Raw genomic sequence first — 26829 nt, 5'->3', positions numbered from 1 at the left:
AAATAACACAAGAAAAATCTAAAGTATACAAAAGCAATGTATATGCAATTAGTTTTCTTCTATTTCATCTTAAAATCATGAATTTCTGCTTTTCATGCTGCAAATTAAAATAGACTGTTAAGAACAATATTAATAAACATTACTTTAGTTTGACTTAAGTTGATAATCTCTATAAATTTCTATCCATTCTCTCACTTCTGCAAATTTCATCAGCCTTCTAGAAACATATTCAGCTCTATTCTGTTGAACTTTAGAGTCAGCAATACAGTTGCCTGTATGTCATTTTAAGTTTGAAGGACGTGAATAATGGATTTTCCCTCACATGCTTCAAAGCAGCAAAATCTGTAATTTTGTATCTCTTTGGTAGTAGTATATGTTCATCATCTTGTTTGGTATATTTTACATTTTCAAAACTCAAACTATAAGGAAGCTTGTGGTAGATCTTAATACTTTTGAAATAGAAGTTGAATTTCCTTGAGGGTAAACTGCATTATAGCAAGTCAATGAATGTGACAAAGGAAAATACAGTCCTTGCTGGATCACTCAGCTATACTGTCAAATCAGACGCTCAGCAAAGGCAATATGTTTCCTGTCTTTCAAACTTATAATTGTGGTAGCGTATTCAACGAGAAAGTGTCTGAGTACCTGTATGCTTAGATTAACACTTTCAAGAATGAGAACTAATGACTCAGTATGTCCTGTTTTACATAACTGTAAAATGTCACCTCAAATGTGAAAAGCCTGTTTTTATAGTTCCTTGGATAGCAGCTTCAGTGAATTCCTATAGCACAGAGTACCAAAAGATAACTGTCATACAAGCAATAATTATCATACCCTTGCACCTTTCTCTCCATTGGCACCTGGAAATCCTGGGAAACCAGTTGAGCCCTACATAAAAAATCAACGCAATTATCATAAAACATGAATTGAAAAACCTGTAGTATAGCCAGCATTTAATTTATATATAAAGCACACCTCCAAACTGATGCACATTTTACATCATGTCAAACTTCCAATGTGACAGCTCTGACAAATAGCTGTAAATTAACTTACCATCCATCTTAAGTCCAGAATGTATTTAAAAAAATCAATGTATGGAATGAACATTATTTTTCACCCTAGACATTATTCATTAAATCTGCACCAGGATCATTATCAGCCCACTAGAAATAACTGTGTTTGTATCATAACAAAGTGAAACAAGGCCTTGTGCCTCACAGTAAAATAATTATTTTACAATATAACATTTTACAGCATTTAATATTTTACAGCATTTACAACTTTAATGACTGGATACTAATAGACGTGACTTGGATATAAATATATATAAATACTTTTTGCAATTGAGCTAGTAAAAAAGGAATAGCAGAAGTAAAAAACTATTGTGAAAATTCTCAATTTATAACAGTACAATGAAAAACAAGTAAATTACAAGAAAATTACAAAATTACAATTAATGTAAACCTCAACAATATTGGAAGAAGACTTTTTAGACAACTAATATATTCTTCTACAGTTACTTTTTTTCTCTCCCTCTTCTTTACGTTCACTTTAACTGGACTGTGACTAAGTTACAAAACAATTCTTCAGTGAGTTGATGCATTTTAGCTCTTTTTTTTTTTTTTTTTGGAAATTTAAGTGATAAATTAGAAGAGCAAACAGTGAATGTAGCTTGAGAACTATATTCCATTTTAATGCAATGAAATGAAAATTTAATGTAATGCAATTCTTGAGTAAGTCTGCTGAAAAAAGTATCAGTCAGTTTTTATTTGAAGTGTCACATCACTTTTGTTCTTAGAACTGAATAACGCAAAACGTCTTTGATCTTAGACTTTTCAAAAGACAGTTCAAAAGAAGAACAAAAAGAGACACTGAAATCTTAGACATTTGAGTTAAGAAGTAGGAGGGAAAAAAACATGTTTGTCAAGGTGAATTGTCTTCATAAATACTTTCCATAGATGGTTCTGATATTTTTTTTGTTAACATAGAGTGTTCAGTTAGTTCATCCTTTTGACAGAAAAGGACAAAATGTAGGCCAGAGTCAGAATAAAAAACAAGCTAAACTTTGCTTAGCCAGCTGGGAAGTTGTTGTTCTGCCAAAAAATCATAATTTCAAGTTGGAAGATGAAAATAGATCCCAAATTAGAAAAAAGTTGAGGATTTTACTGCAGATTGATTGTTCAGTTATGTAGGAAGGGGTAATGGATTCCTCTTCTTGTGGTACTGTCCCAGATGACTCATCTTTTAGATGGTCTGGAGATGCAATGCCTCCCTCATTGCCTTCTCTACACTGCAAAATGTCTGTAGAATAATGTTTTTATTCTATGTCCTCTTTTTAATAAGAAGTGGCAGTAATGACACAAATTGAATCCTTGCATCACACTGAAAATTACCATCACTTTCAGCATCCATTTTAATCTGACTACAGTGCTTATTCTCTTTGTCATATAAGTCATTTATTTTTCAATATAATTTAATGCATGCCATTCTGAAGTTAACACAAAGTATAACTCAGAGGATGGCAAAAATTTGAAAGCAGTATATTCAATAGGAAATTTAATGTTCCTTAAAGAGCCAGCCTTAGAGACCCAGGATTTTCTAGGACTTTACTTCAGATCATGATTATCAAGAAAGAAAATGTGAAAAACAGTGTAAGATTTACAGTTTATATACAGCTCACCTTTGGACCTTGTCTTCCTGGATATCCTGGCAATCCAGGTACACCAAGCTTGCCCTGTAATAATAAGACAGTGCTAAATTTTAGTTTATTATCCTCCTTAGTATTTCAGCAAACTTTTATGGAAAGTGTTTTTTTCCACAACTTAGAGAGTTGACATTTTATGAAATATAAATGAAATAATTTTCTCATTTAAACAACTAATTACCAGTGGGCTTAATTCCCCAAATCTAAATAAATATCTCACTCTAGTGAATGAGTGACAACAAAACCATTACCCCTTAGTTGTGGGATGTGGTCATGGAAGTATTAATATTCTTTAAGAAATCAAGGTATTAGGAGATTGCAAAGAAGAAGAAATTATTTTTGCTATGATGGTTTCTTTGTTTTCCATAAGTTTTTCACAAATAGGAATTTGGATAACCAACTTTTTAAATCACAGGTAATCTGTTTATGACTATGGTAAATCATACTCTACATGTGCAGGCAATAGATATATTAACAAATATGGCCACCTTGCTATGTTCTGAAAAGAGAACAGGATGAACAGTTTGTTCAACACTGACCTTACCCATTTCTAGAAATGAAATACTCTACGCCAGGGAGTTGATCTTTTCAGATATTTAGAAAAAAAAGTGATGGCTTGCTGCTTTCAAAGGCAGGGGAAAGCAGTTTCGACATTTAAGAGATGGAAACTCCAGGGAAGAATTTGACTGTTCTAAACACAGATCATGTTCCAGGCTGTTACATTTTGGAGAAGATTTAAATGGAAAAGATATGATTATACTATATAATATGGTATTCAGTAGTACTGGAAAAGATGAAGGAAGTACGTGAATGTGGAAGAGAATTTGCCAAAATAAATCTACTTATTCTTAAAAAATAGAGCACATGAATAAAGATGTGCATTATCATATTCATGTCAGTACAGAGGTCGGGCTGAGACATTATTCAAGAAGAATTCTTTCTTCAGTTTATAAAAATAGACATAATGCTACCAGTTATAAGCCACTCTGAAACAAGCAGCATGCCTTACAATGTTTGAACTCTAAGACACTGCATCAAGTTCTGCTAAATTCAGTGAAAGTTTTGTCCCTTATGACTGAGTAAGGCCCAGCCACTTAGGTTCTAAGTGTGACACAGATACTTTTTGGTTCTAAACTCCTTTCTCATATGTTGCTTATTTTTTTGGTACTCTACTTGGCATTTCCTTGACTAAGCCAATGCAGCCCTAACAATATGGGAGTTTTCTTATCATACAGTCAGCTGAATGCAGAGAACAAGAGGCTATCTGTTATTTTCATTACTACAGAAAAACAGTGGTTTTGCATAAAATAAAGGAAAGGAACAGGACACTGATAGTTACTCATAGGGGCACTTCCCTAATGTTGTGATGAGATTTAAGAGTTGACAAATATTATTCTAGTCTTTGTTCTAAAATAAATATTACCGGGTCAACCACATATCATTTTTCTCTGGCCTAATGTATATTCTGGTAAATTATCCACAGAACATTGACAGAAGATGTTTTACTTTCAGTGGGAAATGAAAGGAATAAGTATTTGTATTTGTGTTTCTTTTTTTTATGTTTTTGATTCTTGACCTTGCTAACAGCTGTTGAGATATCTTGCAAAACTGTGAAGATTAATTCATAAATAGTTCCCAATAGCTGGGGAAAGCTGAAAACTATTCTTTTTTTGACTGATTGAACTAAGCTTTTGGATAAATTCTTTTATAAGAACTTGTAAACACCAGACTCAAATTGTAATTTTAACCTCTTGCTGATCTATTAATGACATATTTGCAAAAAGTAGTAAGTCTGAATGAAAAGAGAGTTTCTTTCAAGTTTGCAGAATATATCCTTTTCTTCCCTGAAAACTCCTCACAAACACTGTTACTTTTAAAGTAGTATCATACACTTAAGACTTCAGTCTTTATTACTGAATACTGTAGAATGATAGTTGGATAAATAGATAGATGGATAGATAAATTGATAGATACATAATTAATGCAGCTGTCAAATATAATGCTGGCAAAGTACTAGTTGTTCCTATTTTGAAGACATAGAAACTAAAAACTGTAAACTCTACCTCCTGCCCAATTTCTTTTCAAGATACAACCAGCAATAAAACCTCAGTTAATAAAAAAATACTAAATAGAAATATTTTCATCAGCATCTTTTCACAATATACATAATTCTGACCCATTTTTTTGCTTATTTTAATCATTCTGTCCCAGGTTTCCCAAATGCCACAATCTCTTTACAGATGGTCTCAGTAAAATACATGTGTCTTCTTCAGTCTCCTTTCCTCTTCTATTTCCATTGCAAGTGTATTTTGGTGAGGTCAGCATTTTTCAAGGACCTGTGCTTATATCTGTGTTTGTTCTCTTCTATATTTCATTTCCCTATTCTTTACTCAGTCTTCCCTTTAAGCAGTATGTTTCCCTTTTACCAAACTTGTTTTGGGTTTCTGTTCAGGATATACTTTCTGTTTCAACCAATCTTCATATCAAAATTTGTCATTATATGGCAGTGAATATTAACTCGCTCTCTTGCAGCACCTTTTTCTCCTTTGTGCCCAAGTATTTCCTCTGCAATGTGTTTTTCTTGATGTACGGTGTATGTAATATAGGATTTTTCTGCTTTGTCTGCCAATTAAGTGTTAAAATGTTGTTTTGCAACTTGCAAAGTATTGATTCCCAATACATGATCAAATGTGAACTCCAGAAACCTGCTTTAGCAGTGTTTCATAAAAACTACTGTCAGGTAGCCTAAGATCTTGCAGATCTTTATGTGTGTCTTTTTTAGTAATGAAGATTACAGGCTCCATCTACTTTATGAGGTAGTTATATGATTATGTTGATATCTTGCTACTGACCTTTTCCCCAGCAGGACCAGCAGCACCTGGGTCTCCAGATGGACCTGCTCGACCTTTTGGACCTTCTGGACCATCTTCTCCTCTTGGGCCAGGTTGACCAACTTCTCCCTAAAGTACAACGTTATATATAAATGACTGTGTGCATACATTAGCAAGACTGCCAACAAATACTTGAAAATAATTTTTCAACATAAATGGAGATTAAGAAAATGCCACTACTCATGTTCATTATATAAATACAAAAACATGTAAACTGAATTGTACTTGTGCAAGCGTTAGAGGCCACGGTCCTTGTCTGAAGAGAGTTGGGTTTTGAAACTGCTTTCCAATTTCACAGGAATTTTAATGAATTCCAGTAATTACTACACATATTCTTGTGAAAGCACTCTCATGGTCCGTATTAGAATAATTTTTGTATCCAAGAAGTTAAATAGATACCATCATCACAGTTAATTAAGTATACAGATAACAGATACAGGCCAGTAGCCTCTTGTAATAAGTTTTTTTTTTAAATTGTCTCTGCAACATTTCCTGTGACAAAAGCATCCATTGTGATAAAGTACATTTTGGCAGAGATATATAAGCTGCTATTAGGTTGAAATGGAAATATCCTTGTTCAGGATAAATTATTTTCTTCAGGCAGTATTGCATCTTGGTATCTTGAAAAGGAGACTCCCTAGGAAGAAATTCAGTGAAAAGGATATCAAAGACTGACACTCGCTTCTCCTTTATTACTGTGCCATTGCTGATTCATGAGATCTAGACTCTGGCTCAAATCTTTGTTTGTGCAGGGAACAGAAACAAGCTAAAAGTTTTTAACCGTTTTCAGTGTAAATTTATTTGTTCACTTCTCAAAATTATAGCACTTAAACTTTTTAAAATTATATGGCCCATGAGCCAATGCTTACCCGATCACCCTTGAGGCCCATGTCACCCTTAAATCCTGGGAAACCATCTTCACCCTAAGTAAGACAAAAATAGATGTAAGAAAACTTTCAGTAAAAGAAAACTGGAGGGTTTTTTTGGTGGTGGTTGTTTGTTTTTGTTTTGTTTTTTTTTTTTTCCATATGTAATAAGAAAATACAATAATTTAAGATTAAAATAATCTGCTTCAGACATAAGATAATTCTGATATATTTATTGCTGTTTTAGAGTAAGTATATTAGCATGCTTTATATGACTTTATAGTTTGCAAGTTCCTAATAGCATAATATCAGCTGTTTAAAGCTGTTTAAAAAAGATGTTTAAAGACAGAGATGAACTAATTGCTCAGCTTTATTACAAATTATCTTACAAAATCACTTGGTATGTCCTAAACATTTTTTTATTGTTCCTCTTTTTAATAATTCTATCAATCAACTTAATTAAGTAATATAATTAAGTAAAATATTGGTGGCAAATTGCTCAGTGGTATTTTTTTTAAGTAGCAGAACTTCCAGTTTATTTAATTTTTATTATTTTTTTTATTTTAAGTTAGTGTCTGAATAGTGTCATGACAGGAATTAAAGAATTGGCTGATAATGGAATCTTAATTAAAAAAATAAGACATGAATGTTTGTCGCCACTAAAGGAAGAAGTAGTCTCTATACAGTAGCTGGACGTTTGCCAACACAGTCTTGCTTACTTTCATTGGCTGATATGATAGAAAGAGGGTAGAAAAAACAACGGGCATTACATTTCATATACAGAGTAGCAAAAACAGGTACACATTATTTTTATTCCTAATGAGAATTATTATTTACTGCCTAATAAGTTACGGTAGAGAATTTAATGCAAGCATTTTAATAGGCTTCCTTACTGAAGTATAAGAAGACAGTACTCATACAAGTTTCATTTACACCTGTATGAGTTAGTTTGGATAAAAACAGAAACCTACAGAATTATTCAGTGGAGTTGTTCACAACTTAATCTAGCATGACTGATCTGTTTTTGCTTCAGTCTGCCTTAATCTAACGCGTCATACAGCAACTGCTACAACATTATAGAATGGTTGGAAGGGACCTTTAAAAACCATCCAGTTCCAGCCCTCCTGTGATAGGCAGGGATACCTCCCACTAGATCAGGATCCCCAAAGCCCAACCTGGTCTTAAATGCCTCTAGGAAAGGGGCATCCTCAGCTTCCTTGGGCAGCCTCAGAGAAGCCTGGAGAACTTTCCTAATGAAGTTTGGAGAAGAGAAGGCTCTGAGGAGATCTCATTGTGGCCTGAAAGGGAACTTATAAACTGGAGGGAAAACAAATTTTTACATGCTCTCATAGTGACAGGACATGGGAGAATGGCTTTAAACTAAAAGAGGGGAGATTTAGTTAGATGTTAGAAAGATATTTTTTATTCAGATGGTGCTGAGGTGCTTGAACAGGCTGCCCAAAGAAGTTTTTGATGCCCCATGTCTGGAGACATTCAAGGCCAGTTTGCATGGAGACTCGAGCAGCCTGATCTAGTGGTTAGCAATCCTGCCCATGGCAGGGGGGATTGGAACATCTTTAAGATTTCTTCCAACCCAAGCCATTCTCTGATTTTGATTTTCTCTCTCTCTATATATATACACAAACACTCATATATGTAACTGATTTATCTATTTTTTCATAGATGGATTTTAATCACTCAGTAAGACACAAGAAAAAGTTGCTGCTCAGTCTCCATGGGTATTAAATATACACTTGCTTTTCAGATTAGATTTAATGAGGAACTCTAAAAAGTGTATACAGGCTAGATAAATGGTGATGCAGAAAAGCATGAAGATACACAGACTCCTTTGGCATCTGAGCCTGAAAGACAGATTTCTAGTGCTCAAATCGAGGCTTTTTGGCTTCTACTTTACAAGTAGTCTTCTGCTTCAGAAATACACTTATAAATATATACACAGTAGCCAAGGGTACCAGGGTAAATTTGTCCGTGTGGACAGGCAGTATAAATGACGTCTGTTGTCCCTCTCATTCTGAGTGCTAAGGAAATTTGGAATTTAAACTAGCATTGGCTGGTTTAAATCAGACTGTCAGAAGTCAGTAGAGATGTTTGCTATAGTAAGAGCATTTGCTGTATGCAAAGAAGTAAAATTACTGTTGAGTAAAAGCTTTCTTTATATACATGCATCTGACCAGGGCTGTCTAACACTCTGGCAAAGCCAAAAACATAGGTAAAAATGCCTGGAACCTTGAAAGCTTTTGGAAGATTTGGGTACACTAAAAAAAAAACCAAAACAAAAAAAAACACCATAAAATCTAGCATTATTAAAACAATAGAATGACACTACTGTTACCACAAATCTCTTAAACGGAATGAGCTTTTCAGCACCTACTATAATATATATTAATAAGAGAAAGGATGTCAAATGTCAAATTATCTACTAGAGAGCAATTTAGAGATGACTTAAATTGGTGTCAAGAGGATCCAAACCCACTTTAACAACTGAACAATTTCTAATTGTATTGTTCTAGTGTAAATAATCATAGAGGACACAGATTTATGAATTGGGCTTGGTATGTCCTTGGTATGTAAGTCAAAAATAAACTGCTGCTGCAAGAGAAAACCCACAATAGTGGAGACAGAAGAGGCTGCAATGAAATAGCACAGAGAAAGAGAAAGGAATTAAAAGCTGTCATAGTTTTACCTTTTCACCTTTGGATCCCTTGAGACCACGAACACCATCAGCTCCCTAAAGAAAGAATATTAAGAATTACCTACACGCATATAATAAAAAATGGTTGAGGGGAGAAATCTAGCAATTAATTCTTACCTTTACTCCCCGAGGACCTGGATAGCCAATTGGACCTTGAGGACCGGGAGGCCCCTAAAATAGATTGAAGCAAAGAACCTTTGTGCAGTATTTGGTTAACAAGCATTAGCCTAATCCTTATTCCCTCACTATACTGCAGCAGTCTCATGTGACATCAAAATAACATTGTACTGATAGACTTCTCAGGCTTCCTGCTATAAAGAAAAGTCATGGCATTACAAAGGAAATTAAACTATGAATTTAGTTCTATTTGCATATTTAGGAAATAACTATACACATTATAAATAATCTGAAACTGGTAATTTCAGAATGTGAAAAACAAAAGAAAACCAAAATAAATATTTCAAAATAGATGACAATTTGCCACTAGTGGTTTCTTACTGGAAAAAATTTATATGGCAATTATGATGATGGCAGAAGTCAAAAGTATAAATCAAAATAATGATAATTATAAAAACATGTCTTAATAAAGAGATTACAGATCTGAAAATTAGAGGTCTCATGGTGCTTAATCAATAATGACTGGTATTTAAATGTTGTTATTTACTGTTTGCTGAGTATTTAAATTATGTTTAACTTGGATACTTTACAATTGCTAGTGGTGTTTAAACAATCAGGGTTCTTTATGCTGTGGAAGCAAGGAAGCCTGGAAACATACAGCTATGTGTCTGAGGCTGACCTGCTTTGTTGATTCTCTGATGCTGGAGATGGACACACAGCACAATCTTTCCTTAATAATAAGGTTTTCTGCTTTCAAACTGTGTCTTTTCATAAAACCTTTAGGCCCTTAAGATCTCTAAGAAATAACATTTTCTATCAAGTTTGGCTTGATAGTAATTAGTAAATTCAAAATGTATAAAGAAGAACTGGTAGCTGGTCACATACAGTTACTTTCAAAACAAATGATCTATGTAAACTTAATTTTCGTAAGAAATTAAGGTAAAATCAACAAGCCTCTAGCTGATAACATTCTGGACAAATATTAATACAAATATTATGTAAAGAAATAGAGAAATTTTGAAACTCACCAATGCACCTTTCTCTCCAGACTGACCCTCTTTGCCAGGATGACCCTGTTTTAAAAGAAATGTATCTGCTTTGGAAAATAATCCATTTGTCAAATGACAGTTCATTATAAAAATAAAATTATTAATCACTTAAATTCCAAGTCAGTTCAGAATCCTTTCTATACATGTAATTGGTTTCATTGAGGAGAGTAGTAAATCTCAAGTTTGGCCAGACATGGTCCTAAATAACTTGTAGTGATTCACAAAAACCATTTATGTTTTGGTGTCATTGATATCCTAACATGTTTTTGATGTGTCATATATGACAAATTCCCATTGCTTATAGTCAATTTACTATCTTGGAAAAATTTAAAACACATAGTTCACTAAAAGAACATATATCATACATAAGTAGTATTTGATATCTGCTTCCAAGTGACATTTAATCTTTCTTTAAAGTTTGTCTTACTAACACTGCATCCTTATTACTTGGTTTTTAAGCATACGTGTGCCAAGTGTTTAATCAAAATCTTCTAGAAGATGCTTTTTGGCCACAAAATTTCATATTCCCATCCGGTCTCAAAGGTCTCCTTAACACAAAATGACTCAAAAACTGCTGCTGTTAAAGAGCTCATTTGTATTCTTGTAGATTTCATTAATTCCAGAATAATATACCACTTTTAACAATGCGTGTCCTCCAAAACACCATGACATCTCCTTACATAAAAATGAAGTGAAATATAGTAGGAAAAATTTGCCTAATCTGAAAAAATGCCTTTGATCTTTCATCTGATTTTAACACAGGTCTCATGGGATCACATACAAAGCTCACTGCTATCAGGAAGGTACTGCTCATTTTCTTCAATCACCAATGCAGTTCTGCAGTTGTAAAGAGGTAACGTCAATTAGCACATACTTAGTTTAACCTAATTCTCTTGCATTTCCTTGGAATAAAGCTACTTGTGCAGGAGTGAGTTAATTCTGTGTGGGTGTATTGGGTCTCATCAGGATGGAATTTTCTTCACAGTTGTCCATATGGTGCTATGTTTTGGATTTGTGACTAAAACACTTTTAATAACACACCAGTGATTTCACTATTGCTGAGGACTGCTTGCACATCACGGAGATTTTCTCTTTTTATCACTCTGCTCCCAGTGAGTAGGCTTGAGGTGGGCAAGAAGTTGGGAGGGAACACAGATAGAACAAATGTTCAGAACTGACCAGAAGGATATTCCATACCATATGGTGTAATGCTCAGCAATAAAAGCTCAGGGCAGGAGGAAGAAGGGGACATTCATGGTTGGGTTATCTTCCTAAGTAACTACTAGGCTCACTGAGGCTCTGCTTTCCAGCAGTTAGCTAACCATATTTCTATGTATTTGAAGTAGTAAGTAAATTCTTAATTTCATTTTGTGCGCACAGCTCTGCTCCACTTACTAAACTGTCTTAATATTGACCAATGAGCTTTCTCACTTTTGTTGTTCTGATTCTCTCTTCCATTCTACCGTGGAGAAAGTGCCCAGTTGCTCACTAGGGTCAACTCACCACTTTATGGAGGTACAGACCTGTGCTAACAACCAATTCTTAAAGCATTTTCCTCTGCTCTTAAGGTTTAACAATATGCACATTTTTAAAGAATGGTGAAGTCTGCAAGTGAATATTGTTCTCTGCATACAGAGAAAGTTAAGGAGAAAGATCTGATGTTCAGAAATTGATTCAAGGTATAGACTTCCAGCTGGACCTTTGTATACTTTTCTAACGTTCTCCATGAAAATGATACCTTGGCAGGAAAAGAGAGATTATGAAAGCTGTAGATACAATTATGTATTGGTAATATCATGTATGCACTGAAACTCAGCTGTTCATTCTGTAGTAGCAAAACTCTGTTGAAAGTCAGGTTCAAAAAACACAGATTTATGCTATAATAAGACGAATTGTAAGGGAAAATGGCAAACAAAGCAGAGAGATGATTTGAGACTTCACACTGACTGTTGAATGGCACTTGTTAATGTAGGAAGATGACATTGTGATGACGTTGTGTGTGTTCCATGACATGTGTATGTTCCAGTGTAATCAGTGAAAGAAGTCCAAGCATGCAATATGCATGTTAGGTCACAAAGCAGAGAAAGAGCCAGTCTAAGAAAACAACTGATGACCATTTTTACTGATAATTTGCTCTGCTATATTGATATGGTAAAACATTCTGATCCTTCGTGTGTCAGCCAGGTTACTTCACGACCCTGCAGATGTTTCTGATGGATTTCACCATCTGGGACCACAGTGATTTTTAGTAGCTGCAGCAAAAATGTTAATTCTAAAAGTTTTAGCAACACAAGTAACACAGAGGTTAAATGTATTTTATAAAGCTATTGCCATGGAGGACTACAGATCTTTCACTCATGTTTTATTTTTGAGACACATGTATTATCATATATTAATTGGTAAGATTGTTTAGATATTCAAAGCATGAAATATTTGGTTACTTACAGGAGGCCCATCAGAACCGGGAAGACCAGGAAGGCCAGGCTTGCCTTGAGGTCCCTAAATGCAATAACAGAAACGCATCTTAAGAATGACAAAACACATTCTATGAGTTGCTTGGATGATAAAGGATCATCGTCCTTATTGGGACCAGGACTTACACAGACAACAAACTAATATAATACTTTAGTATCTTAATCTTTTAAAACAGATGGCAAACCAACCCCAGATCTAGAGTAGCTATGAGAAAAAAAAAAAAAAAAGATAAAAGGAAAAAGAACTAAAAATAAAAAAATTAAAAATAAAAATAAAAAAACAAACACATGAAAAAAACTATATCCAGTACATTCAATTGTAAGAGTTAAAGATAAAAACCGGGTATTAACCTATGAACATGCACAAAATAAACACAATATAGAGAAGACTTTTCCAGCTATAGAAAATTAAACAATATTTAGCATTTCAGGAATAAATTCATTTAACGTATGAAAGAAACTAGCAAGCTCAGGAAGCAAAGAATAGTGCTTACAAAACCATAGCTCTCATAGCCAAAAAGGCTTGCTATGTCTTTGTGAAAGGCTGGAATGCATTTATGTTGGATATAGTCCATTCTGTATAATAATCCTTCTTAGGCATGCAGGTAGACAGAAAGCGTGTAAAATGTGACATTTTTGAAGCTGACAGAAGGCCTGTATCAAACCACAAGAACATGTACAGACAGATAGACAAAAAAAAAAAAAAAAACACCATGAAGAGACGCTATAGTTAAGCTAATAATACCAGAATTGTGTCAGAATCTAATCCTAGTAAAATGAGAGCAGAATCTGCTGTTAGTAGAAAAAACTTTGTAATAAAAAAGAGTAGTAAAATCAACCAAGCTGTGAAATTAGTTAACATAAAACTATATACTGTTTATTGGTGTAGATGGGGTTCTGAATCTAACAGCAGAAAAAATAATCCAAAGAAAAGATAGGAAATTATGCTTCTGAAGTAAATAAGAGTAAAGTCAGACCTCTGATAGTTATCCATTTACTTGAGGATTTTAGGGAGATTTACAAATTTTTAGATCTCAGGTTACTATGCTTTTAAACATAGCAAAGACCTTAAGCACTTAAGCAAGGTTGTTGCACAGAACTGACTGTGAAATACCAGAATAATGCTGTAACTTACTTTTTCACCAGGAGGTCCAATAGGACCTTGTGGACCAGGAAGGCCCTGTTAAAAAGAAACCAGCGTGAGAAATCAGGGAGAACAATACACATACATTCACCCTACTAAAGGTTCCTCATTAATTTGTTTAAACACACTGGCAAATATATGTGGCTTTTTCTTTTTCCCCTTACCAGTTAGATCAGGAATTCTGTGTGTGCCTTTTGCACAAGCCACTATTCTGGCAGTAAGTCTGTAACAAGATCCTATTCAGAACCCTCCTCCAGGTGTGGCCATTTCTGCTGCATTCCAGGAGCACTGAATGAGTCATTTTTCTCCTGAATGAAAAATCCTTCTAACACTTGAAATCTTTGCTCTCACTGCCGTAGGTACACTTGTAGCATATTTAAGAAATCCTTAAAGCTTTGTCAATTTTGCATGCAAAAAAAATAGCCTTGTGCCAATTTCACATTTATCATTTAGTGCAAGTAGCATCTTTTTTTTTTTTTTTTTTTTTTTTTTTAGTTATTTTACACTTACTTGTGGGCCTGGGATTCCTTGCTGACCAGGGGGTCCTGGCTCCCCTTGAGGACCCTACCATACAAAAAAAAAAAAAAAAAAATTAAAAAAAAAACAACAAGGCATTAGGTTTGTTTTTCTGCATTACAGATCTTCATTGTCAGGACTAGAAGGAAGACAAACTCATCTTTGTACCCCCCTGTTAGAATTTTATTACCACCAACTCTCTATCCATATGATAAATTTTTTCTTTAATAACAGACCACACATAGGACATGAGCACTAGAGCCTATGGTGCTAAAGAAGCTTGAGAAGAAAGCATGGTTAGGTCTCATTGCTTATGGCTGAAGGCTAAGAAATAGAAAGTTTTCTTTTCAGTGTAAGATGTAAGGCATCTGAATGTGAGGACAGAAAAGTTTAATTAAGTGGAAGGGATAACACAGTGACAGGGACAAGGGAATGTGGAAAGGTTTTTTAGAATTCACTCCCTTTTTAATTTCCAACTTACTCACCATGTTTCCCTTTGGGCCTGAAGGTCCATCAATACCTGCAATGCCCTGCAACAAACAACAGAAACACAAACAGCTTTCAATGGACTTTCATTTTTTCTTCTAGAAATGACAAATACGAAACACTTCATACGTACAGGTTGTCCAGGGGGACCAGGTGTACCTCTGGGACCCAGTAGTCCCCGTGGACCCTGAAAGACAAGAAATTCTTATTAACACCTGCCTGACTATTTCTGAACAAGAAGCAGGACTGGGTGAGGAATGTCAGAAGGAGCAAAAATGATAATGGGGTTAGGGGACAAGGAAAAAATGGAAAGAGGAAAAAAGGAAAGAAAATCACCAATAATACATTCTCCTGAAGCCTATCATAGGTTTGCATTGAACATCAGAGGAAGAACAAACTTTGATACAGTCAGTTGTGCTGTCATTTCAGACAAAGGTACAAAACACTGGTACAGTATCTTCCACTGAGGTTTCATAACTGTTTTGGTGTGAAGATCTGACATGAACAGTAGCATACATTTGTACTCCTATCTTTAGAAAACACAATGGTCTATCATAATTTCTACAACTATTTACAGTGACAAACAGTGCTTTTATTGGTAGTAAAGATCAAATAATTATTAAAAATTACTAATCATTTTATTAGAATTAATGCAAGGCATTCCGATAGACACAATGAGGTTTGTTTTTCTTACCCCTAAACAAAAAAATCCATAAAGACCAAGGGCTATTCTTCTAGATCAAGCGAGCAAGATTTGCTCTATAGCATAAACTTTTGGCTTTACCCTATGGAAATGAAAATTAATTTTCACGATTTGTGTCATCAATCATATCACTCATATCACACTTGCTAAGTAGGCAGGACAGCGTCTCCAGTTTCCTCATGTATGATAAAGATACAAGTCACTAATATTCTGACTGTAGTATTTTCTTGTCACTTAGCAAGTAGACAGCAGTATATCATACGTTTAGGGTAAAAATCCCCTTTCTGAGGCTTGATTCCTTTCCTGCAATGCAGAACTCTGCTCTGCAGTGACAACACCTGCAGAATTCTAACTGACAGCAGTGGAACTTCTGTATTGGAAACAAGCATAAAAATATACACTGAAGCACAGTAGTGAGGAAAAAAAAAAAAAAGGCTTATTTTTGAATAAATAAATGTTTGGAAAATATTTTCAAAACAACAGGGGTTTGGATATGTTCTCATGTCTTTAGTGACATATTTTACACTAGGTCAAGAGGATAATAAATAGGTTCTGTGACTATTGCAGTTGTGAATACTTATCTGGATATGCATCTGATTTAATTCTGATTTTGTGAGTGGTGTTTCAGCTCCAACAAAATAGATCATTTGCTTACTTTTCAGGTAATATCAGTATTCTCTACATATACATATATGTGCACAAATTTTTATATCTGGAACCCAAAACAATTCAATAGAAAGAAATCACATTACAGTAGAAAGAAACAAATTACATTTCTTTGTAAAACAGTGTACTGGTCAGAAACAAAGAAAGCATTGCTTACAGCTTCACCTGGGAGACCTCTTGGTCCAACTTCCCCATCTTCTCCCTGTTTTTGTACAAAGGAAATACAAGTTTTAGAAAAAAAAAAAAAAAAAAGAGCAGATATTATGACTGTATTTCCATTACATGGGATTCAATCCCACTTTTACTGTGAATCTGAAGTAAATAGCAGCTTACTCTTGATCCATCTTCACCAGGTAAGCCAGGAGGTCCCTGTGGGCCACGGTCTCCCTGTAGAACAAGAAAAGTTATTAAAATAATACATCTGTGGCTGAAAACAATAAAGAATGGGAAAGGAAATGAAAATAAATATATTAGCTGCAGTGTGATGTGATGTATCAAAATGTGTTAACATAATGATATTAATCAGTTACAGAACTCAGTAAAGTCTTTCATTACTTTTTTACAAAAACAAATGACCATTATTGAAACAATGAAATATCTGTTTGTAAAATTTTGTTCTCTAACTATTCATTGTCCCAGAACATACAGAAATTGCTGCTCCAAAAGACAGTCTTAATTATCTGTACCCACATTTTCTTCGTCTCCTCCCTTACACAATGTATTTCTGCTAGGAAAATAAGGAAGGTGTACATGCATCAGGAGTTAATACACCAGTTGTAAGGCCTTGGAATCCATGCAGTGAAGTTCACTGACAGCCTTTCAGAGCCACCCACCCTGGTATCAGTCATTTAGAGCATTAGGACTGATTTGTCAGAGGTTTTGGAATGCAGCCAGACTTCCACACTTCCCCCTTGAGGCTGGGGCTTCTCAAGTCTCAGTAAGCGAAGCCTCAGTACATTCTGGACTACACACTTTTAGGATTTATTTTTCTTTCTCTTCTAAAGAGAACTAGTGTGCAGCATAGCTCTAACACCGCTGACCAACCTCTTTCTAGGTAGCAGGTTTTTAGACTGTGACTTCCTTCTGGCATTGGACAACAACCAAGTATTCATCCTGTTTTCCTTAGTTTAATCACTGCCTCCAAGGAGCACGACCACTGCAGCAGATTATTGCAGAGATATATGGAATCACTCTTCAGTGGCTCCATTTCATGCTTTCAAAATTTAACTTTCCTGGGGAATTTTAGGTAACTTGGTCTCCTCTCCTAGAGTGCTCTTGTATTAAAATTATTAGGATTTTATTCAATTTCTTTTCTCTAAAAGATGGAGTCAGTACTGGAAAGAATTAAATTCTATGAACTGCACTTTCAGAGACAGAAGATTAATTATTACATTTTGATAAGTTTTGAAACTATTCAATGTGATTTTCTGGTACAGTATGTGGTTTTCTGCATGCTAAAAGATGCTACTGAAAGATGACTCACGTGATGCATAATCTGTGTTCTAACTTCCAGTTAATATCTAGGTAAAAGCTGACTTAAACCTTCAGATGTTGAAAGAGCTCAACCTCTAGAGGGCTACCTTTCTTGTCTTGCAATAGCATGGCACTCAAAAAGAGATTAGAAGCTTGCATTCAGTGGCCTGTACTGTCATACCATCAGAACACAACTACCCTATCAGCATTCTCAATTCTTTAGTACTCCAATTCTTTTCTTCCAATGCTCTGCCGAAGCCAGAATTTCTTTTTCCTTAGAGCTTTACTTCTAGTAGATAGTCTCTTGCTTATTTTTATACTCAAGAAGGGGTATAGTCCTAGTAAACCTAAACAAAAAATGTTCAGTCAAAGAAATTAAGACTAAAAGGAATACTACAACATGTGGTCTATTTCCTCTATATTGGAGACCAATGAGTCTCATCCAGTAATTCCTGTCTGACAACTTGTGTTTGACAAAAGCAAGACCTCAGAGACAAGAAATTTGCCACTCACAATTCAAATACAACTAATTCTAAAAGAAGTCCTAAAACATCCACTTTAAAGTCAGGTGTTTTCAGCATCAGTTTTTTTATATCTGGAACACAAACACAATAGAAAAAAAGTATTTCTCTTGTCATATTTTTCTGTTTATTTTAAGCCAAGGAGAATTGAATATTTATATTACATGCTGTTGAGTAGTTATGAATCCAAAGAGGTCTAGCTATCTGGTCTGGCTTTTGAACTGAGCTGATTTCAGAGGGAATATAGTTAGTAATTTTAAAGAAGACTGCCAAACAAACATGAGAATGCAGTGATTTTTAAATAGTGAGATGAAAAAAATGACAAAAAGAAGCCTTTGTTTTCATTAACACGTTACAAATTTCAATACAAACTTATTCTATTTCAATACTCATTTATTTAGGAAATATGGAACAAATAAAATATTTGGGAAAAAAAAATTCTTTATGATATGGAATGTCCTATGGACTGACGATTCTACCATTAAAGGTTGGAAAGCAGACAAGACACGTACCCTGGCTCTGAACCAAGTTCTGCTTAGCCTTCAGAGTCGTAACAAGAACTTAATGTCTAGCCCCCTCTGCTGGTCACATGCTGATGAAGCCAAATTTCAATTCTGTGAAGTGCTGATTACCTTACATATTAGTAAGAAGGAATGACAGAAAAGGATCAAGATATTTGCTTGACAATAAAAGTTCTTTTTCTATTGCTAAAAGAACTCAAGAGAGTATCCTTAGAGATTATTACAAAGCACTATGTCACAGACCAGTAGTCAACATTGGTGAGATTTTCCAAGAAGGGCAGCAACCATACTAACCCGTTGAAGGATGAGAACTATAATCATTCCTTGGTCATCAGCATAGATGGGAATATTTAGTTCTGAAATTCCTACCTACTGTTTTTTTATGCATTTACCAGGTTTTACACTCAACAGAACATGATATTACTATCTGTCTTAGGGGTATAATTTAAAGCAGAAAGCCCCTGCTGTGAAAGATGCAACCTCATCTTCTCAACTGGTATGAGAACAGGAACTAGTATATTAGTTGTTTTAAGTATTATTTCAAATTTTCCCAAATTATCTAATATGAATTTTATCTGTCATTAATCTGAAGTTGTTGGAATGAGCCATACTAAAAAGTTCAGTTTCCGGTTCCAGATGCAGTTTTTGAGCAAGATTCTTGCAGGCTAAAAATTTTCATACTCCTGACACAGAAATTTAATGCTAATTTACTGTGCTACTGTTTCCCTTAACAATCAATTTAAATCCAGCAGACAAATTTTGTCATAAAACAACAACAACAACAAAAAACTACTAGAGCAAAGCCTGAAGATATGATCTGAATTCTAAAAACATATTTAAATCAATAATATGTGTGAACTGTAGTCTATGATTGATACTACTAAAATATTTTGAGGAATACATTACCTGACAATACAGATATTATTCTGTAGTATGAAATGCTGATTATTCTGTTTCAGTTTTCCTCACAGTTGTTTGTGCTATTCTTAATGAATAGTACATTATTTCTGTGACTGTATCATTATGCTGTTGTATAAATATGCATGTTTTTCTTACCCTGTTACCTTTGTCACCAGGGAGGCCAGGAAGACCATCAAATCCTCTGTCACCCTTAGAGAGAAGAAATCACAGTTTCCGTAAATTACTACTTACAGTCTGCATTGCTCTGAGTAAATTGCATCTTCTTTCTGTGTTAGAGTCATGTTACACTTTTTTATTGAATCAAATATATGGAAGGGAGGAGTACAACAATCAAACTCTTAAAGTTTTCTATGTATTAAAGCTAGAAAATATGCCACACCAGCTTCTTTACTGCACTGCACTGTAGGCATGGTGTTTATAAAAAGAAGTCTAAACTGAAATGAAAAGCTTGATTCTAGCTGCCCTTTGTAGTTGCAAGACTGACTTCATTACTGCTGATACTCTGTAAATAAAAACTAAGAGGGACATAATCATGCCCAAAGAATTGAGTTATTTCAAGGTCAGTCTACTAACCATTACCATTAATTAGCATATTTCAAATACATGATTCATTCTCAACTCTTGCATTTGACCCAGCTATCTGAAACCTCAATATTTTCACATGAGAGGAGAATTTTGGTTTGGCCTGGGTGGAAACTGCGGTGCTTGCTTAAAATCCATCCAGACCATTCCAAGGTCTCATTATTTACCTTTGCACCAGGTTCTCCTGGCATTCCTCTGGCACCATCAGCTCCAGGCCGCCCCTGCAGAAATGCAAAAGGGAAAACAATTGAAAATGCAGTGAAAATAGTAATATTTAAACATCTAAATAGCATCTATTTACCCAGAGCAGGATTGATATGTATGCTACCTACCCTTTTGCCAGCTTTTCCACTTGGACCAGGGGCACCTTGAACACCGCGAGGACCCTGAGTTTAAAGAGTACAGCAAAAACCTAGTTAAGTAACTCAGGAACAGGGTTGGCTTTTTATACTGAGAGGTGACTTTTTTTTTTTTTCCCCCAGGAGATGATAGATTATAGCTTTCAAATTCTGATTTATATTAATAGAACACAATCATTCAATCTGGCTTAACACTGTTTTAACACTAGTTTTCATGAGATGACACTACACATGCATGATTGGCCCCTTTACTTAAAAGCTTGTTATATTCTTTTGATGACTTTGAAGATCCCAAGCCTGTAATTTGAAAATTCTTGTTCCTGTCATACTGAAATTATTTTAGGCACATAATAATTATTTGATGAAAACTGAAGAGTGCTTATTTCAGATTACTAATTCATATGCAAGCAGGAGTTGTGCTGGTAAATAGCTCACATGCTGTTTTAGCTTTATAGAGCAGAGCTTTAACTAGAGGAGAATGAAATTACTTCAGACCGAAAAACCTGATTGCACTGTTCAGACACGTAACTGTCACTGTAGGTTGAGTGGGTGTATGTTTCTATAAAAGTATTCTTATCACCCATCCAAATGTGTCTTCCTTGCATGGAAATAACAGTGCTTAAGAACTAGCATCCAAAAATATTGAGTAGGAAGAGAAACAATGTTAACAATGTAAGTAAGAAAATTAGAAGACTGGCCAGTTGTTCACAGTTGTTCAATTACTTTCTTTTTCTTCTGCAAATATCCATGTTCAGTTATAAGATACTTAATATGTTATAAGGTTATAAGGTTCAGTTATAAGGTACTTAACAATGTAGCTGATCTATGATACCACCATACCATGATATGGCAAAATTATTGTTCCAGAGACACATATCATGATTTCTTTAAGAAACCCCTGATTATTTTAAGGTTTAAACTAAAAGATTTCAGTACTCTTTTACATCACCACAGGAGCAGATATAATAGTAAGATGAGAATAAAAGCATGCACTGATTCCTAAAGACACCTTCTTGCTATGTCATTGAGTTCTTCTTGAAAATATTCCTGTTTACTTAGTAAATAGAACCTCTCAGCTTATAAGACCTGATGAGATCATAGCCCAAGACTATATACATGCAGATTGACATTTAATTAATGAACAGAGATAAAAGTGACATTCCAGAAGTTATAATTGTTCTTTCTTTTGTAAAGGCAGATGGACTTCCATATTCAAAATGAAAAGTCAAGCTAACACGTTTAATTAAGACTGTATTGTAAAAGCTATTTTTCCTCAACTGCATGTGGAAAGCACATCATTAACCATTTTCTTTGAAGAGATATAAATGCATTTTTTTGTGAGGATAAACAAGTTCAAACATAGCAAGCAATATTATTGTACCTGAGGACCTGGTTCGCCACTTTCTCCCTTAGCACCCGCTGCTCCAGGTCCTCCCTTGATTAAAAAAAGGAAAATATTGTTTGAATACAGATCTTTAAGTTACAAAGTTATTTTTCTATTCCTATATATTGACAAGGAGAAAAAAAACAATCTCCTGCTTATTATGTAGTGTGAATTCACCCTTTGAATCTGAAGGTATAACCCAGTGCACACTGAATAGACCCTGGGCCTACTGGTCAAAAATCTTTCTCTTACAAAAGAAAAATTCCAACAGATTTGAATGAAATCAAAAGTGACACTTTGTTCTATAATAATACTTGAAAGCTAAATATGAGCACAGTTTGCATGCAAACAAAAGTCCACCAGCTTCAAGGAAGCCAATAGAAATTAAATCCACCTCTTTTCACCTTTATCCATTTCTGTGTTTCACAGAAGAAAACATAGAGTTCAAATCAAAGATCACTAACTGATGCAATCTTACCATAACCTACAGTGATATTTTAATCAAAATATTTCTGCATCTGACATGAAAAAGTGCACTTATTTTATATTTTTACTATGATTAAATGATACAGATCTTCAGTTTTACCTATGAAATGACCTAAAATAAATCTTCACCTAGGCTATGTGGAATCTGAGGCAAAATTAGTGGTCTTCACAGTTTTCTCTCTAAGTCTCTGGACACGCTGACACAGAATACAGGCTTAGGGAAGGTACATATTTAAGTACTACTATGGGTAAAAGTTTTTTTTGCATTTCTGACCTCTGAAGCAGGTCATAACCAAATTAAGGTATTCAACACAAAAAGAATCTTTCAGACCTTGGAAGACTGATCCTCCTCCCATGTTTACCATAGTGACCATTCAAAGTAAGTTGTCTCAAGGCTTTAGTGCTGGATCTAGCATCGTGGAATGGAAAAAGTCCCACCAACATTCCAAGTGAATCAAATTCTAAGCAAATAGAAAATCATATCTCTGGTAATGGTAGTGGAAAGAACAGTAGTGATAGATGGCAGCTGTTGTAAACTCTGCTTTTAATTAACATCAGTAAGCAGAAATTTATTTTGCATTCTGCGCTAATCAAGTATGTGAACTCCACACTCAGTTGAAGCTAGACTGGAGCTACAAGAATCCTGTGTTTAAGATTTTTAATGAATTATGTGCTTGTCTGTGTCTCACTGACTACTAAATTAACACAACACAGTACAGCTCATATTAAGATGAAGAGATCCTATTATTTCATTAATTTAAATAATCTGAACACACAAACACATCAAGAATCTGCAGTTGCTTCTGGAACTCTAGGCCTAAAATGTTGCCAGATTAAAGAGTTGGATTTCTAGAGCCTCCTTGTGGCTTAGTAGAAAAACATCTATTAATGTTGATCACTTAAATTTTGTAAACAGAAATAAACGATAACTTTGAAAATGTACCTGGTATGAAATATAATTAAAGGTATATAACCCACTGTCAATAAAACATTTTATTTACAAACCAATTCCTTGCTTATAGCAGTTCTATAACTATTCTGCCTATACAGACTTAATGTTATCCTACAGGTCCCCTGATCTAAATACATTGCTGGAAATAGTGTATTAGTTATTTAAATAAACTCAACATGACTGACTTTGTAATTGCCACATATCTAATTGCGATAATCAGAAGACTGTGGCAAATTTCTGCACTTGTTTGCAACACTCCATTTTGGATGAATTACTCTAGAAAATAATTACTCTTGCATCCATCTGCTTAAAAACACAACCAAAGCCTACTAATTTTAGTTTCTGGGGACTGAGTGAGATTTTGATAAGATATTTAGCTATGATTTATCTGTAACCAGTGTATTTCATCTAGATAAACAGAGCTAGGTTCACGAGATTTGAAGCACAGAATAAACTGAAACAGGAATTTTGGCCCATTTGAAGATGAGGCAAAGCACTGCTGAACCAACCCAGAACACAATTTAGAGAAGTTTTAGATCTACATAGCTTTCAAAAGTCATTCAAAGGAATGTTGAGCTATTAGGATCAGGTAAGAACAAGATTGAGAGTATTCCGTATTATCCTTAAAACATTCTTCCAGCAGCCCCCCACCCCAGGTTTTCTTTGCTAACAAGAGTAGTGATTGGAGAAAATAGCAGAAAGAGCCATTAACATAAATTTTCAGTTGTACCGTGCTACTGTAACAGTGCAAAATATAATGGACAATAACTTGACCAATATTTTCTGTGAGTAACAGCAGGATAGTACTCCTGTTGTATGTCCATCTGCCTCTCCTGTTTCCAAACTAGCAGTTTAACTCAGACAGTGAACGCTGAGGATGGTAGGGCTTAGAGAAAAGAAAGAGGATAGAAGGGAAGGACTTGATTGTCACTGTTCAGCCATGAGCTGTTGCAGAAGCACTGCATTTAAGGAAAAAATTGCAAAAGAAGAGAAAAGAACTGTATTTCCTACACTGTGATCCCACAACTTCAAAAGACCAAATCTCTACAAGAGGGATGAATAGAAGGAAACTAATTAAGAGGAAATGATTACTGCATTCCAGAGAAAATCAGACAGCCTCAAACTTCTCTTGCTTTTTTGTGCATGTGCTAGCTACAACAATTGTAATTGACACATAATTGGCATCACTTTTTCTTTACACAGTAAACCATATGTAAACTTGTTTTATCTTTTTCTCTTGGTTCCTCAGTGGTCATTTGTCTTAGTTTCTCAATAGCACAATTGTGTTCTTGTCCACTTTACAGCTAGAAGCCTGTCTGGTGTAAAGGAAAATGCTAACATTGCACTTTGTGTCCATCATCATCACAACAATAGAAGTAAAAATTACAGCAGACATAGATCAAATTAAGAAGGCCAAATATTTTTCAACCTAGCTGTGCCACCAAAATAGACAAATTAAGTTTCCAAATAAAAAGACTTTCAAAAACGGATGCTATACAATCTTTAAAAGAGAATTTCACTTCATGTCAGAGAATAAATATAGTCACCTGGGAGAACTCAGAAAAGAGCTTTTTTCTAAAATGCTTATGATTTTGGCTACAGCATTTATTTTATTTCATACTACGGATGCTCTATAATAGTTTCTTAAATATTTTTAAATGCTAAATAACACCATTTAGTAGACTACTGTATCTGAAATATCCATCTTTTAAAAGAGGAAATTGCAATTGGCAGATAAATCAGGTGATTTTGGCTTGCTTAACTTCCTATCTGTTTTTGTACTTTCATTGGACATTAATTGCCCTTTTAAAGTCTCCACAGGCATTACAGTAGCAAGCCTGTTTGTGACCAAAAAGCTGTTTTAAATATCCTTAGAAAAACTGTTGTTTGTATTCTGTGTATAGACTTCTTAAAACATACAAGCTTTCAAAATATTCCACAGGGTCATTTCCCAGATCATTCAGTATTAGCAGTACAGGCCAAATTCATGTCTTAAGTAAAAAAATGCAACCATTATTTTAGTAATCAATGTTATTTTTGATTGCTTACATAATGTATCTTAAGAAATTTCCAGATTCAGCTTAAATAGTGAGCCACAGCCATTCTGCACAATCTTACTTTAGTATATTCTTCTGTAGTGTTTCATATTTGCTACCAGAAACTTTGTAAATATTGTCACAGAGATTACTGACTGTAGAGGCATATGTAGTTATTTATGTAAGACTGTTTCGTCTCATTTAGTGTTCAGGCTGCATTGTAATCTTCGAATAACAATAAAAACTGTGACCTTAATTATAGCACTTGCTTTTCAAATAAAAGTACAGAGGTGCAGGCAGTGCCAGAGTGAGATCAGTGAACTTTCATTAGAGTGCTCTTAGATTCATGCCTCTGTTTTGCTTACATACCACAGGACCTGGTCTTCCAGTGAGTCCCATGGGACCAGGTGGACCTCTCATTGCAATCTGAGAAGACAAACAGAACAAGGCATCAGGTGCCAAGAAAAAGCTGCCAGCCCAGCATACAGATTCTGTATTAAGACAATGTCACAATACACTAGCAAATAGGCCCCATCATTCACACAGGGGTGAGTGCATTCAGTCATAAGGATGTCTACAATCATGAAATAATGCTTACAGCTGTTTACTTCACACTCTGAGTGTCATAAAATGGAAATTTATTTGGAATTATACTCTTGTGGCAGTTCTGTTTTCAGGCTCCTTGTGCTTACCCTTGCTTGCTGAAGAATGGCTTGTGCTTGAGCTTCCTGAGCTGAGATTGTTGGGCCCTTCTCACCATCTCCACCAAAGCGGAACTACAGGTATCAAAACAAGAAATGGAATTCAGAGTTTATAAAATGAAAAACACACTTACTATTCACTGCAACCGTGTAAACCGCTTTGAAGACACTGAGTCTCAGTATTTAGTTAATTCCATTAACTTCAGTAGACTGCTGAACTGGGGACTGGTATTTGTATTAAGAGTAAGAGTTTAGAACTGAAGAACAAATCTAATTGCTTAAGTGAAAATATTTTGTTTAATGTATTTTTTAAAAATTAAAATGTATAAAAGTTAATTAACTTTCAGTGCATTTTTAGCTATCTACATAAAAATTAAATTTAACTTAAGGCAGAATTCAATGTGAAAAAGACATTTGGTATATAAGAGGAAACAGTTTTGTGTAATTTCTGACAATTTCAAAATAAACTAATGAATACTCTGCACTCATGATTTGTTATTGTTCATGAAACTGCTAGTAGAAGCGTTGCAGTTTTGAAGGGACACTGAGCTGCAGCAAGTAACA

The 26829-nt window shown here is 34.7% G+C and overlaps 1 protein-coding gene and 1 long non-coding RNA gene across 2 annotated transcripts in view; one reads left to right on the top strand and one right to left on the bottom strand.

The window, feature by feature from the left end:
* The window catches only part of LOC146543703 (uncharacterized), a 40496-nt gene extending 30141 nt beyond the window's left edge, over window positions 1–10355 (top strand). Inside the window, exon 7 of the long non-coding RNA XR_014885148.1 lies at window positions 5571–10355. This is a non-coding gene — a long non-coding RNA (uncharacterized LOC146543703). The remainder of the gene's footprint in view (window positions 1–5570) is intronic.
* COL11A1 (collagen type XI alpha 1 chain) overlaps window positions 1–26829 on the bottom strand; it is a 134925-nt gene that overhangs the window by 51069 nt on the left and 57027 nt on the right. The window contains exons 13-32 of the mRNA XM_085231338.1: window positions 26257–26340; window positions 25934–25990; window positions 22088–22141; window positions 20680–20733; window positions 20515–20568; window positions 19901–19954; window positions 16663–16716; window positions 16487–16531; window positions 15094–15147; window positions 14960–15004; window positions 14469–14522; window positions 13950–13994; window positions 12786–12839; window positions 10320–10364; window positions 9292–9345; window positions 9166–9210; window positions 6465–6518; window positions 5557–5664; window positions 2681–2734; window positions 835–888 (exon numbers count right to left, since the gene is read on the bottom strand). Coding sequence (XP_085087464.1) covers window positions 835–888; window positions 2681–2734; window positions 5557–5664; window positions 6465–6518; window positions 9166–9210; window positions 9292–9345; window positions 10320–10364; window positions 12786–12839; window positions 13950–13994; window positions 14469–14522; window positions 14960–15004; window positions 15094–15147; window positions 16487–16531; window positions 16663–16716; window positions 19901–19954; window positions 20515–20568; window positions 20680–20733; window positions 22088–22141; window positions 25934–25990; window positions 26257–26340 — 1122 coding nt within the window. The remainder of the gene's footprint in view (window positions 1–834; window positions 889–2680; window positions 2735–5556; window positions 5665–6464; window positions 6519–9165; window positions 9211–9291; window positions 9346–10319; window positions 10365–12785; window positions 12840–13949; window positions 13995–14468; window positions 14523–14959; window positions 15005–15093; window positions 15148–16486; window positions 16532–16662; window positions 16717–19900; window positions 19955–20514; window positions 20569–20679; window positions 20734–22087; window positions 22142–25933; window positions 25991–26256; window positions 26341–26829) is intronic.

Source organism: Meleagris gallopavo, chromosome 10, assembly GCF_905368555.1.
Source record: "Meleagris gallopavo chromosome 10, MGAL_WU_HG_1.1, whole genome shotgun sequence".
NCBI lineage: Eukaryota > Metazoa > Chordata > Aves > Galliformes > Phasianidae > Meleagris > Meleagris gallopavo.
The sequence above is the reverse complement of the archived record's forward strand: the minus strand, read 5'-3'. Positions and strand labels throughout refer to the sequence as shown.